The 17,727-nt window shown below is 40.8% G+C and overlaps 1 protein-coding gene across 1 annotated transcript in view; it reads right to left on the reverse strand.

The window, feature by feature from the left end:
* Positions 1 to 14,823, reverse strand: part of LOC139689626 (uncharacterized) — a 40,164-nt gene extending 25,341 nt beyond the window's left edge. The window contains exon 1 of the mRNA XM_071586797.1: positions 12,062 to 14,823. Coding sequence (XP_071442898.1) covers positions 12,078 to 14,165 — 2,088 coding nt within the window. The 5' untranslated portion in view covers positions 14,166 to 14,823 and the 3' untranslated portion in view covers positions 12,062 to 12,077. The remainder of the gene's footprint in view (positions 1 to 12,061) is intronic.
* Between the last annotated feature and the right edge of the window lie 2,904 nt (positions 14,824 to 17,727).

Here is a 17,727-nt window from a genome sequence, read left to right on the forward strand (position 1 = left end):
ACATTGTTTTATACCATATAAGTACGACATATTATTTTATTCTGTGAATAATGGCTTGGGCGTCATAATTTTAAAATTAGACTTGGAAACTGACATACCCTGCCATTACAGGAGCGGTTTCACAAGCATCACAGTAATCAACCCGAAGATAGGTTCTGATAGATGAGGGTAGAGCTCACACCGAACTAAGCCCTAAGGCATGTGAAATTCACTCACTCAGAGTATGGAGCTCAGATTTTCTCTCTGTAAAACGATTAAGTTTCTCGCGTAATGTTTGATGCATTTAGTCAGCTAGAATATTTGTTTTCTTCATATAAAACGCATGGCTTGGGTTTTAGGTGGGGTTATCGGTTATCCAGGGGCATCATCGTGATTTAAGCTCTGTATCCTTCGGTCAGGAGTTTAACAATCTACCCATTGACCTACCACTTTGCCGTTACTGATGCGTCAAAATTAAAATAGGGTGAAACAGTATAATGGCAATATATCACGCAACCTCTTTTTTTGTCATCTATCAGACCATGACCTTATTCAAAAAACGCTTGGGAGAACGTATTATCCGCCCCCAAAATTGCACTAAACAACAATGAGGTAATATGATGTCAAACTTCAAGAATAACTATGAAAAAACTAATAATCCGGTTTAAGCAAAATCAAGACAGCCTCATTGAGTGTGAATTATTTAATAAGTATTTATCTTTCTTTCGTTTTTCTTTCGATTTCTCAAAAATTCTTATAATCAGGTGAAATGTGTATCAATTACAGTTCACATGGTGTGCATTCAATTTTAGAAAGGCAAACCGATCCGCAACAACTTTCTTAAGTTCGGTGATAAAATAGAAAGGAAACCGCAGAGACTGCCTAACCTGCCTGTCTCGGTAAAAACTTGCAGAAGAATGCTTCACACATGAATGCTAGAGAAACCACGAAACTACACTTCAGTGAGTCTCTATGAATTGTTATATAACTTTCAGTGAACATTTATTCTAGAAATATGAATGCTGTGCGAATACAGTGCGCGTAAAAATCAATACTTTTTCTCCCACTTTACTATTCATTGATTTTTCGAGGTAAGCCTAATTAAAAGTTATGCCATGTAAAAAATTCCCCTGCTACTACGTTCCCCATCTACCAGCTTAGACAGAGTCCATATAGTTCACTAACAGTGCTAGAGCAATTCATATTCAAAGAATTCTATACGAAAATCCAAGACGATGCCATACTATGATACTCAATTGGAGCAAATAAATTTAATATTTTCCAAAAATTCACAGATATATTTTATCGCGATGAAACCTGTCCAACGTGGATTCGCAAGGGTGATATTTCGTATTATTTGTGATATTCGTGATTCATTATCATGATATTCGTGATATTTTTAGGATAAAGAGAATGAAGTCTTAGAAAGGTAATTACAATCGAGTTTCATATTCGACCAAAAGCAAGAAACACGTATAGCCAAAAGTATATTGTAATTAATTAAGTAGAATTAAATGAATTTTCTTAAAAACCTTAAGTCCAAATATGAAGTAGGTAATTCCAAAGAAATGAGATTTTGACTCCTTGGTCAAATGGTAAATATCTAAAAGCACGGAACAGGCTATCGCATAAAAAATTAATATTGAAATGATCTTCCCGACTTTAAAATGCAACTTATTCATTCAATCAATACTACATGGAATTCTTTCCGTCCTTGCAACTCATGGATTGATTCTCATAGAAACTTTCTTGAAGTTAACGTGATCACCATACATTACCACACCGATATTTTCACCTTCGACATGCTTCCACATACAGCAGATTCCCCCTTTGACATGAATCACCGTATTTTGCTTTCATAACCATACGAAATCGTTATTAAAGAGACAAAAATTGAACAAGAGATAAAAATTCTCGCCTTATCCCATTCCACATTTTCCGCGAACCTTCGTTCGGAATGAGAATTCGAGTAGTCACGAAGTTCAGTCACAATTCTAATAGTTATAAAATGAGAAACAGAAAAACGAAAACGATGAATACGTACGCTGCATTAATGCCTGCTTTCTGCTATGAATACAAAGCAGCAGCAGTCTCTCTCGCATCGTCAAGAGAAACAAGCACGTTTTGAGACGTAGTGGGCGAGAATATAGGGATGGAGAGGGAGGCGAGGAGGAATGAGAGGGGGAGGGGCAGAGGCGAGAGAGGCAGCGCCGATCGGGAGGCTCCCTGGGGCCTATTTTGGATGATGGAATGCGGACTTGGATGAATAGGAAGTGATCGGGTCCGAAGTTTAAGGGAATGGAACGAAAGAGGGGAGGTCGGCTGTGTTAGGACATGGGTATGCTGAGGGAAGATGGTTTGGTGGATGGAAGAAATAATGCGGATTTGGTTCATAGCTAGAGTTTAATGTTGTTAAATATACAATCGAGGACAACCCTTTCTCCACCACTCAGTGCAGCCAATGGTTGTTGCGAAGATGCACAATATGGAATATTTTTTCTTCGTATCTAGGAAGATATTGTGAGGTGACGGTTGTCCAGGGTGACGCATTTAAATACTAGCGCACCGAGAAATGAAAATAATCTTATCAATACTTGTCAAGAAAAAGAAAGAGTACGAAATAAGTTCAATTGAAAGATTTAAACGTGGACACTAACTGAGCACAGTAAGTGCTACCCTAAATTTTACTTTACTACCCTAGTATTTACTCTAAAATGTCCATATTTGGAACACATACATTGCATGAAATAGAGAAATCTCGGCCTCAAGACTGCTCTTCCAATCTACATACATGTAGAATTACTACTCATCTATTTAAACTTTTTCTATGAAGAAGGACAGCATTCAAATATTAAAATTTTCTCAATGATTTCTACCATATTTACTGTGCCAAGGCTTGCAGATATTAGGCTATTTTTTGTTCTAATGCCATGAAAAAGCCACCAAAATCATATGACTGCCAATTGACACCCTACCTACTGCCTGAAAGAGTGTAATTTTAAATACCAAAGATAAGGAGCTACAGCTTAAAATTATTTACTTATAACCCACAATAGTCCATACAACTCCTATCATGCTATAGGTTAAGTCGATAGCTGCAGATGTTAAGGGAGGAAACCTACCAAAGCAGAAATCTGCAACAAAAAACGGAGACCTTTATAGATATGGCCGACGAGTTCGTGAACCACAACTCGAGCATCGGAGTGGTAACTGAGAAAGTGGAGACTCCATTGGTTTCAAAACCATTTTCCATTTATCGGCATTAGTAAATACATGTGAGACAATAGCATATGTTAGAAGACAGTGAAGATCATAGTCAAAATCAAACTGGCTTCATTGGTAGCGTAACCTAAATTCCAATTGGGGAATTGCTGCTCGACAGGTTTGGGGAATTAATAAAATACTACATTAATAATACATTCAAATCCTTTTGTGTACGACGAAAATTTGATGGGGAATGAGTAGAGTAAGCTCGCATGGTGTCGCACACAGGGTAAATACGAATATTAATAAAGAGAGGATCGATGGGGTCTAGTTGGAGGGGAGAGGTAGGTGAATGAATCGTGAAAAGCCGTCACCCGAGGGAACAGAAAATGACCCTCATGAGGGAACCAGTGCCGCTTGCCTCCAGATTGGTGTGTGAGCAGGTGGTTAATCTCTGGGTCCCAAATTTGGAAGCGGAGATTTTCGATGGTGTTTGGAGAGGGCGAGGCTGGGGAGGGATCTTTAGTCAAGAGTACAGTAATGAAGCGGTTTTTGGGGGGAAAGGCGCAGATGAGGAGGGGGGGAGCGTTGAGGAAGAGATATCGAAAAAGGTGGAATTGGGGAGGAATAGGGTTAATGGGAAAGTGGAGTGGGCGAATGTTAGAGGTGGAGATGCGACGAAGGGGAGGTCGGCATGGGGGGAGGGTCTGGGGAGCAAGTTTGTTTGGTGGGCGCAGGGGAGGGGGGAGAGGAACGGGGTGGGGAGGGGGAGGGCGCGGAGGATGGTGGGAGAGGGTGTTATAACGGAACGTCCCAGTGACCCGTCCAAAGTCAACCTCCGCCACATCCCCGTGACCATCTAAATACATAACCACCGCATCGGACCTCCGCATAGATATGGCCTCGACGACACCAGTCCGAAAGTTTAGTCGATTGAAAATTTGGGATTTGGGACAGATCCCTTGCTTATCGGAAACGCTGAGCAATTTGAAGTTCGGATACCATGACCACATATAGGCAATACTTAACGAAAATTTTTAAAGTTAAACCGGCAAACGAAAAAAATGGCACCCGCAAAGTTAGTCCCAACTTTTTTGCCAGGAACGTAAAAAAACCACGATCGAATTTTCTTTTATTGGTATTTTAAGCTATTTAATGGTATTTATTTGAAATCTCAAACCAGTACAGACTCATTATATTGTCAGACTATGCAGAGACTGTTTTCTGGATCCTGTTTACCTTAGCTACGAATATTCAGATGAAAATTTTCGGTTTAGGAGTGGACTTGAACCTGGATAGCCTTAACGGTAATCTCAAAATAACGAAACAAATTGATGACTTCCGGCTGCTAAATTTTGCGGAAGGAGGATATTCTTTTCCAAGCAAAACAAGCTTTATACTTGTCATTAGCCATAGCTAATAATGCTTTAGAGGTAAGCGTTCAAGTCACCGACAGAAAGAATCTGGGTTCAAATCTAAGAGATGCCTTCAGTTAAAACACATCAGTTAAAAATGTTTCATTCTCCAGCTGCGAAAACTTTCTGTGAAGCTACAGGCGACATAGACGACGGAACTGGTCATGTACTCTGATTTCAGAAGCCGATACCAATTAAATTTCTTTCATTTAATTGGTATTTTTCCGGGTGCAAAATTTTGTATCAGGGTTAATGTAATACCCACGAATATCAAATTGTATAAGGCGAAACTCACGGTGGGTACCATTGAAACAAATTCCCTGAGGAAACCACTTAGCAGCTATGTATTATTTAAAAAAAGGTACATACACCTATCTATCTGAGGAGTATTAAATTGCCATTTAGGGTTTTAGGGGACCCTTTCAAATGATGAAATAAGTGACCCTCTCCGAAATAGTTCGCGACGAATACTTCTTGATAACCTTCACTTTGATAAGAATAGCCATTAAATGACTTTATTGGCTTCAGATCGATCAGTTGTCGCTCTCGGTGCGCTACAAGGGAATAAATCATGCCGAACGAAACAGTTCTGGCGTGACCTTGCGATGTGTTTCCGTATACGAATACCATTTGAAGATGACGCACGACACTTTTGACATCCAAGACCCGCCTACGGTGTTAGCCAACCAAACAACGCTCCCGGACGGTTATTTCAGAGTCGATTACTTCAGCCTATTGCCTATGCTATTTCCGCAATGAAGTTTTTCTTACCCAACCATGAATAATGGAATCACACTTTGCAGCATCATATGATGTCACCATTATTTCCCTTCCACAGAAAGGTCAATTGTATCACAACATTTGATTTACATGTAAATTAACATAAAATTTCGGAATGAGATAATGCATACGTCATGCGACTGCTGCCGAAGAAATAAGTTCATGCGGTGCCCGTCGCGTCCTATTGGAAACTCTTTCGTAATATCGATCGTAGCACCAAATCACAGCAGCCCAACTACTGAATGCATAAATTAGCACAGTGCCTTGAATAGAGTGTAACTACCTATTAAGCACCTAATTTTCTTGATATAATTTCGAGAACCAAATAAAATTTCCTGCATAATTCCCTTCGAAAAGCATTTTAAGCAAAAACTTTTCTAACGCAGTCAGCAACTTTGAGACAAAGGGCAGAGAATCAGCTTTCTAGCAAATCTACCAAGAAATAACTGGGGAGAGCGCGCATTTGTCGAGGTTATTAGAACCACTAACGAAAGTATTGTGCTCGTATGCATTGGGAAGAGGAGGAAATGGATATCTAAGTATCAAGAAAATGCACATCAATCTTTGGTGTAAATGTTGATGATGAAGAGATATGAAGGTACATAGAGCAGGGCGAAATCGGGTGTTGAACGCATCGATATGGTCTTAATTAAGGACTAACGGCAGCCTTCAGTCTCACATACAACCGATGGGTGATACTTAGGACTTGTGAAGAGTTTTCTTCACAACACAAGTGCAAATTCTATTCTACAGGTGATCTCCCACCTGTATAACTATAATATGATTAAAATGCTATTTTCGGGCTCGAAACCTAGTCCCTCGCCGTGGAAACCATGGTTGTTAGACAAGTGAGAATGCCGAAACAGAATGACAGTAAGTTTCGGATCTCACACACATTACCATTAAAATGCATTGGTATTCATGCTACAGAAAACACTTTATGATGAGAAACTTGTTACGTGATACACAATACGTTTGCTTCTGGCTGAAAATTTTTGCGGCGTTGGCCACGCATATGATTAAAACATCGAATGTTCACAATTTCTCCGAGATTTTCTACACCGCAGTTTCTTTCCTGGAATGCTTTTACGGACCTAAAACTAAGTTAGGCTCCAAAGTTTGGCACTCCTTGAAATAATTATAGCTCAAATATATGTTTTTGTATAGGTCAAAAATATGTAAATGACTTATTCTGGAAAACATTACTATCGAACGAAGAATTAACACAATCGCATTTGTATAAAATAGCAATAGTTTGGAATTTTCAATTAAGGAATTATAATTACAATTCAGAGTTTGAAATACTTATATAATCCAAATTTTTGGTTATTCACCTTTAGCTGTTTATTCATCTTGGACAGCTTTCAAATCAGAATTCACAAGAGTGATGGAGAGGTTACTGATTTAATGAATTCAAGACGGTGATTGAAGAATTGAGTAGACCATGAAATTAGCAATATAAAAAAAATAAATTTCGAGTAAATCATAATTCAAGAAAATGTTATAAATGTTAATTATATTAATCAGTATGACAAATTTGAATTGATAGCTTTCTTCACTCTTCGAACAAAACGCATTAATATCCAGCCATAAAAATAAGATTCTACTGGATGATTCCAAAAAATTTAACCCATGCCAAATATTTGAAGAAAATTATAGCTCTTGTGGTAAATTGCCGCTATTAGTAGATACACCGACATTACGTTAGTATAAAACGTAGTTCTTATTGCTCTTGCACAGATGTCTATTTTCGTCAAAGAAATGAATTGTGCGCCACACTTAATAGCCTATGTTCTTTCACGCCTTCTTTCTTTGCCTTTATGCTCCGAATATTTTTTAAGATTTTCGAATAGCCCGCGATGTCTTCTTAAATGTAAGCCGAACAAACAGCCCTAAAAATTCAGAAAATTTGTCACGCATTAATTCTTTTAGATTCTCCAACTTCTATTGACTTAATTCTTCATTTGGGTCAAACGTATCCACGGCTAACGGATCGATGTGACTGAGCGAGGAAACTAAATGCTTATACGTACACACTAAATACATGCGTTGTGCTTTTGCACTGAAATCCATTCTCACGACCACTCATTAGTCGAGTTCAATCGGCGGCGGCGACTGAGGTGTTGAGGACACACCCTTAAGGACGGGACAATCCGTCCACCTGACGCTGCCCTCCTTTTCGACCAAGTGGGACGCCACAAGGACCTCGGCTCTCGACCTCTCCTCTCCCGTCCTTCCCCATTCATCCATCCTCCCTCCGCCACCATCTCGGATGGACCCGGAGGGCAACCGTGGCCTAGCGACCGCATACCGCTAATATAAGGCGCTCCGCCGGCAATTTGAATTCCGTTCGAAACATTCCTTCACTTTGGGGAGCGGGGAACTCGAACAGGCGACATGGTAAACGGCGGCGGTATTTGGAAAACTAAGTTTTCTGAGTTCCGTTCGTTCCTTGTGCGTGAGCTCTGTACCCATTAGGATAATATGTTGACGATTTCTCTGGAATATGTAGTTCCCATTCATTACAAATATTCAATCGTTAAGCCTTTTGTTCGAACGTGGGCAAGAGGTGAGGCCGCGCCACCTGGTTATTTAGAGGCTACCACTTTAGATGACAACGATTCCTTGCTTCCAGAGCTGACGTACGAGTAAACCAAGTAATTTTCTTATGCAACGTCAACTATTTCCATAAGAATCTCAGTGATATTGGATCTTTAGACTCACAGAAGGCGTATTCATTCTCCACTAGTGGTGCATATTGTGGGGAAAAATCTCGAAACAATAAATCCTCTCCACTAAATAAAACTAAACAATAAAACTAACTATAACCTCTTCATTCCACATCTAATGTATGTGAAAATTAAACAAGTGCCTGAAGTGAAGTTTCATATTTTACAAAAGATGTATACAAAGTGACAAACCTGTGATAATGAGTACCGGTATATTTTACTAATGCAGGCCGAATTCCGAAAATAAATTGCCGATGCATAATTTTGCAATGCATAACATTCTCGGAACACCTGCATTGAATCTCCTATAATTGATATGCAGACACGTTCCGGTATTACAACTGACAATATTTACACAGCTGCCATCACATGGATGTAAAAGAATGAAACTACGACTGTCGATGAATTTTAAAAAATGCATGCTTGACATTCATATATTTAAAAATAATATTACTTGAAACGACTAGAAATATTTCGGTCAGCAACCAATACATACATGCAGTATACACGCCCAAGTAATTGCATGAGTCGCATATATATGAAATGGAATGGAAAAAAATTGATGCTGCGTGCATAATGAACTGAAAAAATAAGTGACCGAATTCTAACTTTGAACAATAAATTCATTGCCATCAGGACATCCTGGAAGTTGACTCTTTCGATTCCTCAATCATTTTTCCTAGCATCAGCTTTTGATAGTAGCAGTAAATATTTCAACATTTGGAAAGAAAATAAAAATCAAACAACGTTAGCAAATATACAGCATTCGGTTACCATTAGAATTATAATTTATTCTAGGCAAGCTGTCATGTGTAGTAATCGCGAGCAAAATACGTTATAATTTTATTTCCAATCTCTTACGCATTCTCTAACCCGGGTGAAAAGATCGGATTAGTGTAACAAGTATTATTTAATCACATCAAGCTTGGAATCAGATTCTATTACCAGTTATTGTATTGCAGCTCTTACTTGCACGGGGTTTGTTGAGCCCAGGTGCAACAGCATGCTGCCCGTCTGATTAAATCAAAGACAGCATTCAATGATGATGTTATTAATAGATCAACAAGAGCGCTAGTTTTCTCTAAACTCATCTCCATTCTCGTTTTCTACATTTTCCATTTGTTCCTCACTGTATAACTGATGACAATAGTCGAGCGCCTTAAATATAACAAAGATCGAGGGAAGTCTATGCTGCTCCATATTTTTGTGCCCACTTCACACCTTTAAAAAATGAATGACTCCGAAATTGATAAAACAAAACTGACAATCATTTTACATTCAAAACACGAAAATAATCATCAATAAATTGACTTGTACAAAAATTCATTTTGTATCTTTTTTTCGCGTCTTTTCTACCTTTTTTGTGAAATCACCAATTGAAATGCTTCAAACCCCCTTTTTCGTTAACAGTTGAAATTTAAGTCTATGAATAACAATAAAATTTATCAGTTTGCTGAAAGTCATTACTGTCTGCTTCTTTCCAACTCAATGATTGACTATTCAGCCCAAGTTAATTATTCAGGATATACTAATTAAGAAAAACGCCATTAAGTCTAAATTAAGATTTACTAAAGAAATTCTATTGAAATTGATGAAATGTTTTTAAATGAGGAAATAACACCATAACATACCTGCAGCTACTGCAATATTTTTCGCGTACTTCCATTGGAAAATTTCTCTTGATGAACTTTGATTCTTTATATTGACAGATAATCAAATTTCCAAGTCGGCATTACAATCAAATTGATTGACTCAAACCACTTTCCAGTACGTTACATCATAGATTTTATGGTAAGAACCGAGTGTGCCCGATTTTTTTCTAGAATAGATATTCTGACAACATGACTATATTCGACTCCCTCACTCAGAGGCTCTCACAATAATATAAAATCAAAATGAGTAAATATTAATAAAGGTAAGTAGAAAGAAGTGGGAATTGAAATAACAGGCTACACGTGACAATGATTAAATAAGTGGAAATTTAAACAAACAGTGTAGAAGTCAATGACTCATTTTGCTTCAGATAAAAACAGAAAATCGGAGGGAATTCTGTTGCCAGATCAAACTAGCTTTTATCATACGAAAGCACAAGGCATTATAAATGGGATTTTATTGCAAAGAAGCTCATATTTAATTTTTCATTGATGATATTCTTTTAAAATTCATTTAAAAACGTGGTAGTCTTTAAACAATAAGTTAGAGGCAGAAGAAAAACAGTCATTTAGTGCACGTAAGGAACGATGATTAACCCATAGTATCTTTAAATTAAATAGATTTGGGGTAGCAAAAAAGCTCCAAAAAATATCACCGCTTGTGATTTACTTCCACCAAAAATGACTATAGTGTGACAAAGTTAGGCAATATTTGGACAGGTGTTGTTTCTTCGGGGGAAAAAAATAATAGGTGTAAATGAGGGAAGACTAACTCTGCAAATTCCACTAGAATATTTATTCTGCACGACCATAGTTTGGTTGCGAGGCCGCATGATCGATGATTTTGCTTTGCTAAGTAGCCATGGCTGTGCACAATAAAAACTCTAGTGGAATCTGAAAGGTTAGCCTTCCCTCATTAATGACTTGCGTGAAGGATTTCCACTAAGTGAAGCCAGAGACTGTCTGATAAAATAATCATCATTTTTGATTGGTTGCAATAAACCTTGGATCAAATAGCAATTTAACATTTGAGTACATATAAAAAGGCATACATTTTTGTGTGCCCTAACTTCAGCAAAAGAATTTCATTGCAATTTAAGAAATACCAAGCAATAAAATAAGATATAACGTGAAATAAATCATTATGAAATGATACTCTCCGCATACAATTCGGAATGGACACTGAGTTACACAAAACGCCCTTGTCAAATTTTACGATGAACTTAAAGATTTTCACTTGATTGCTTTGATACTACTCACGCTCATAATTTATCACTTGCATCATGGAAAAATGAATGATAAATAAAGAGGAGACATGAGTAATTGAATTAAGAATACAAAGTATCTTTCCACTGTCCTTTATTCACGTACTAACGGTACGTGAATAAAGGACAGTGGAAAGATACTTTGCATTATTAATTTAATTAAAATGAATTTCCACAAGGTTGAGCCGGGAACAACTGAATATAGGAGACATGAGATTTATGAATTTGAAATACGTAATGTCGAGGACAACAAATAAATGCAATCGATACTCGGATTAGTCGATTTTACGACGTGGGAAGTCTATGACCTTGACGGAGAATCCATCGTCAATGGCCTTAAAGATCAAGAAGTATTCATCGTCATCTATATAGAAAACGTTTTGCTCTAACTTGGATTATAAAACAAAAGCTGAAACGTGAATATGCTATTAGCTACGTGCGCTAACTTCATGGAAAAATCAGAATCAAACCCAAAAGTACTCATTTCAAACTTTATTCCAAATAGAATACAATATCCGTTTTTTAACATTCTATTAGAGTAATTGAATGTATTAACAGCTTGCCTCCATGACAAAATTCATGGAAAAATATAGAAATATATCTGCATGACTACTAGTCAAACTTGCATTGCATGCGCATAAGAACAAACGATTTGTTCTGGCGCCCAGCCAAAGGTATATATGATTCTACTCATGATGGATACACACTCTCGCCTATCTCTCATCGCTATTCAACAAAGACACCGGGAATTCCACGCGGCAAAAATTGTCAATACGAAAGAGCCCACTCGTGAATACTAATGAAAAGTACGACGATACCCATAATATTATTTTGGAAACAAAAAAATAAGGATTATCTCGTTGCGCTGCGTAGAGAAAATTAATGCGTATTAGAAGTCAGCGCCTTTGAGTCAAAAAACCTCTCTAACTAAGCTCTTGGACCATTGGCGCTAGCCATGACTTTTACATAACAAATATATTAATGGATGAAAAGAAACTAAATGTAGCTAAGATAAGTATTATTTGCATAATATTTACCTTCGAATCAATTTTTTCACCTCCGTCCTGAGGCTACTGCTGCCGAGTCCGCTCTTCTCCTCCTGCTCTCATAAACCTCCGGGGGCACCTCCGACCTTTCGAGGTCATCTCCAGACAGGTCCAGGTCTTGCATCATCTGCATTATCTCCCGCTCCTTCTTCACATCCTCGCGAGGGGTTCCCGACGGGCCTACTCCGTTTCCCCCATTCGTGGCGAACTTGAGGTTCGCGAGGGACCCGTATGAGCGGGCCCTGTGCTCCTGTCGGATGGAATACGAGAAGGCTCTCTCGTTGAGGTGTCCCTTCTTTCTGTAAATCCCAGTGTTAAAGGGCGAGTCCATGGGCAGCTCCTCTCCCTCCGCGGAGAGCTCCACTGCCACCTCCTCCTCGTCCCTTCCGTCCTCCTCCTCCTCATGCTCCCTCCGCATCCTCCTCTGGTCTTTAGGGGCACCCGCCCTCCGCCTCCTCCCAGGCCTCTCGGTCGTTGCGTACTGCTGCATCAAGTACGCCTCATGGGGGAAGTGGGCGGGCTGGAAGGAGGCCACCGGACTCAGGGGCCTCGCAGATGGCATGTACACGGGTTCTTCGGCGTGCATGAACTGAGGGTGCATCATGGGGGGGACCATGGAGGGCGGCACCATTGCAGGGTGCGGGACGTGGGTCGGGGGGTACTGGATTACCGGATGAGGCATGCCCTTGCCCTTCTTGTTGTGGGGCATGGTGGCCATGGGGGCGGGGGCCAGGATTATAGGCGGCGGGATGCCCCTGGGAATCATCATACCGGCGGGGGCCGCGGATTTGGGTCTGTGGGTGAAAGTGCCCGAGTGCGGGTGCTGCATCATCCGCTTCCCGTGGGGGTGCGCGGCAGGGGGATGGAGGAGCACCATGTGGTGGGGAGGGGGAGGCATTTGGTGTGGGTGGGCATACCCATTGCCGAGATGCAGGGCCGGCACCGAGGGCGCCCGCATCATGCCTCCGTTGGTCATCCCACCGCTCATGGCGCTCGCTGGTCTTCCATTGGACCGCATCAGTGTGGGTGCTCCGCCGTTGTGGTGCACCATCACCATCATTTCCTTGTTGTTGTTGTTCCTTTTGGCGTTCTTCTCTTTGGCCTTCTTCCTCTCGTCCGCATCCGATGGTGCCGGAGGCGGAGGAGGAGGGGGCGTCGCTTTAGACACTTGCCGGGGCCTCCTGTTTGTACCCCCGGGGGTGGCCGTGTTGGAGGATCTAACACTCCTCAAGGTGCTGCCGGAGTAATCCCCGGAGTAGTCCGGTTCTCCTCCCGCCCAAACCTTGTGATTTTCGTCTCCGTTGTACACGGATATTTCATCGGCGGCCGAAGACCTGAGGGTGCCATTCTGGGAAGGAGGAGGAGGGCCATGACCGTTGGTTGTCGGTGTTGTTCTCCAACCCTCGACCTTTTCAATGCTAGTCACAGGGTCTCCGATGACAGAACCACCCTTCTTGCCGTTGCTCTTAGCATTGGTGCTTCCGTCACGGCGTATTGTGGTCGATGCCACTGTACGGAGGGTGCCGTAAACGCTATTCCCCCCTCCTCCCGTGTCTGCATTTCGAGCATAAGAGGAGTCCGCGTAAGCGTGGAAGCAGCACCTAACCAGGGCATTGGCAGCCATTTCTCTCTTGCAGATGAACGTGTGACACTCGAGGACTTTTATCCCGGTGGTCCGGCGGAGGATGGCCGCGAAGAGTGGAGGGTGTCGTGCGGATGGACCCCTCGCGAACGGTGAATCGAGGGGCAAAAACCGAGCGCTGCCTCCATTATTATTCCCACTCCCGGAACCTGGAACCACTGCCACATATCTGACGGCGGCGCAGTAGTGAAGACTCTCAATGGGGAAGAAGCGGGTGACTTTCTTGAGGTTCTCGTCCACATTCTCTAAGAGCAAACCGTTGGACCACACGCTGAGCCATGAGTCAATTCCCTTGGCTCCAGAAGCTCCTTGCTCTGGGTAGAGTTCCCTCAACGGCTCCTGAATCCCCTGGAGACCATCCTTGGTGACGTGGGGTACTGCCGAACCCAGGTAGAGGACGCGGCACCGACATATGGGGGTGGAATCCGGCTCAGCGGCTCGCGGGGCAGCCATCTTGGATTGCGCCCTCGGCTCGCCTGACCCTCCTCCCCCTTTCCCCGTGAACCCCGTCGCGAGAGGAGCTATTACACTCAAGTGGTCCTCTTCAGCTCCTTTTTCGGCTCCGCTCGGCCCTCAACCCCGTTCAGCACGGGGTAAGTGTCAAGGGGAAACGTTGATAATAACGTGGCAAAAGAACAAACGCCCTGGGAACCTTCTGAAGACTTAACCTCCTCATCCACTCACACACAACACCAAAAGACGCTCTGCTCTCGACGGAAAATTTTCTCTCGAGTTCACTTTGGAGAACATGAGCCGCATACGTTGGAGAACCCGTTTCCACCTCGCTCCGTTCGTTATTCCTCAGGAGACTTGTACGGGCGGATGACGCAGTAAATCCTCGGGAGACTTCAATGCTTGGATTCGCAAGACGGAGCGAAGTCACTTCGAAAGACTTGGAGATGAAGTCCGCACACACGTATATTCGCGACGCCGAAAAATATATCGTCTCACGCACAACGCGAGGTGCACAATTCTATAATCCGATTAAACGATGTTCAGCAGTTTCTAAGGGCTATCTTCCCCATTTAAGGGATACTAATGCGAGGGTTAGGGAGTGTCCAAAAGAAGGGGAGGGGGGAAGAAGCGGGAGATGGACAAACAGGTCGCACTCGGAAAGGTCTCTCGATACCACTGAGGCGAGATGCCGTGTGGCGACTCCGGAGTCCTCGCTCATCGCGCATGCGCGCGGAGGGGTGGGTGTTGCTCTCTCTCCCTCTCTTCCTCCTCACTTGAGGAAAGCTCCTTTCCTACCTCTCTGTCTACCTATGTGCCTTCGCCTCACACTTGAATACCCACTCCGATCCGACGTTCTTTTACTCTTTCCCCCTTTCCCTCGCCAACCTTCGTCCTCCATCTGTTTTCTTTCCCCTTATTTTCCTTTCCCCCCCGCTTCCACAAAATATCAGCCTTCCGAGCCCTTCGAGCTTTGTTGATGTAGCTACTTTGAGTTGTTAGCGCCAACTCAGCTCGCTCCAGGTGCGTCATGGACCTCATCCAATGATTGATAATACCATAAACGATAATAAGTGAACTATTAGCTTCTAGTTACCAAAAGATGTGCATGACTGTAGCCGACGAATTATAATCGAAATGAAAACACAGGAAGAAGTTTTGTTTTCTAATATACTTTATTGGCTACAGGATTGATATTTGTTGTCTCCGGTGTAACTTTATGGAATTTATATAGCATATTGAAATGAAATAAGTAACTTTGTAATTCCAAACATATGTGCTTTATTTAGAACACGACCTAGGTTTCGACGTTGGACGTCATCGCAGGTCGTTCTAAATAAAGTGTGCGTGGAATTCCAAAGCTACTTATTTCATTTCAATATTTAGGATTGGACTTTTTTAGTATCTTAACCTTGAGCAATTACTAATTTATTTAGTCATCACTGTCTCGCATTGAATTTAAATTAATTGTTGTTTGATACTTTGTTCACCTCTCTCTTCTTGCCAATTCCACTGTTATATTTCCTGGGTTTAGACCTACGATTCTAAATTTAATGACAAAATCGATCTTTTCTTAACGTTTTTATAACACCATACTTCTTTAGAAAATGTATCCCCCTCCTCCTGATCTCACCCTTTCTCACAACTTGGCTACTCTATATGATTTGCATTGAGGCCATACATTGTGTTAAAAATTGGTACGAAACAAATACGTCATCTTTATTTGGTCTAGAATATAACCTTTAAAACCATAATTTGAACTGTCAAGCCAAAAATACGAGCTCGCACATGAGCCATTTTGTTAATAAGATGGATAAAAGTCATCCATTTACCTTGACCCTGCGCATTGCTCATTCCCACGATTTTCGCGACGCTCCTACAGTACAGTTTTATTATGTTGCGAAAAAACAGTATCACAAATCTCTTGATACCTGAATGAGTTTTGAATAATTTGAGAAAGTTATCTTTAATGATATGCATTAAACAAATCAAGGACTGATTAAGCTTCTAATAGCTCTATTCGAACTGGAAGGAACTGTCTTCTTTCCATAGAGGAAGGTGGTTTTACCACCGAAAATTCGGAATACGTGTGAGTGTAATTTGAATGTGCTTCTCTGTGTTTTTGTTCGCTAGCGCTATATCGCCTCTCCGTTTAAATTATTATTTACTTCCGTGAGACTTTCATTCAAGAATATATAAGTGAGAGGTACAAAATTTTTAATAAATATAAATAATATAAAAACAGCTTGAAACATATTTTCCTTTTCTATTGATACATATATAGCAATCTTAGGCTTCTCATTACCTCCACTTTCTCCTACCGTTCCTTCACCATTGATCATATTTCGACGCAATTGACCAATTATGCTCCGCGACCCATTAAGATACTACTGTCGATCACTGCAAAACTCAAAATATCACATCAGGCTTACCTTATCGAGCTTTTCTTTAAACCCAATTCCTTTTCCTAATTTGATAAGGTAGACACCCTCCAGCGATCTCAAAACGTTTCTTAAGCAAAGATGAAAGATGCGATATTTTACAATAATTGATTTGCGTCGCCGCAGTATTCCATCTTGAGCATTCCGTAATCCACGTATCAGGGATTTCGCGATCCTGATTCCCAGAAATTAGTCTATCTGCCATGCTACCATCAGATCAGTCCAAAAATAAATGAATACATTTAAGGATTTCCTACTATTCCAAAGAAAAAACTTTTTTAGAAATCCTCGCCGAATTACTTTATTCTTATTGTGACACTAATTAGATTAAGTCTCTCGTTGATTGTGAATGGCCTTATATTCCTTCCAACCAACTTTTATCTGGGTTTCTATTCACACCCTTTAAGACGAAATCAACTTAGCACGGCAGTCCCTTCTCGAGTACGCAGCACGTTTTGAATAGCTTCCGAGGAAAAGCAACATTGTCCTAACCATGCTACATATTGCGTCTCGGTAATAGATTTGATTATGCATTTTCCGTGCAGTTTAGTCATTGATAACAATATTTCTTGACACGGACTAAAAAAAAGGAACTAATATAATTCCAATGCGCTTGAATCGATAATGTTTTGGTACATAAAAATTCAGAACCTTTATGCTTCCACCAGATGAGATAGAAGTGAAAAGAAGGCACACATTTTATGGTCACTAATGATCTAATGTTCTTTGCCTTTCGCACGAGTGTGCTTCTCTATTGGTGATCAGAAATTCGTTTCGTGTCTCGGAATAGATACCTTACACGGAATCCTCTACATTCTATTTCTGAAATCAACGAAATAAGTGAAAGATTTCAGAATAATTACGTAGTATTAAAGTTTAAGCATTTTCCTCGCTATCAGTATTTTAAGTTCTTTAATTTGTATAGGATTCATCGTTTATTGGTGTATATGCTTATATAATATTCATGGACGGCAACTTGAAAATTACTCACACCAAACAATAATTACAAGCATAAAAGGTTGGACCCGCTCAGCGTAATCCAGAAGCTGCGAACTGAAAGCAAATGACAATTAAAGTGTGGCTAATTATGTTTAATGGATTTATTACCTCCGAAAAAGCTT

The sequence above is a fragment of the Hetaerina americana genome, unplaced genomic scaffold (genome assembly GCF_022747635.1).
Source record: "Hetaerina americana unplaced genomic scaffold, ioHetAmer1.1.p SCAF_26, whole genome shotgun sequence".
Lineage (NCBI taxonomy): Eukaryota > Metazoa > Arthropoda > Insecta > Odonata > Calopterygidae > Hetaerina > Hetaerina americana.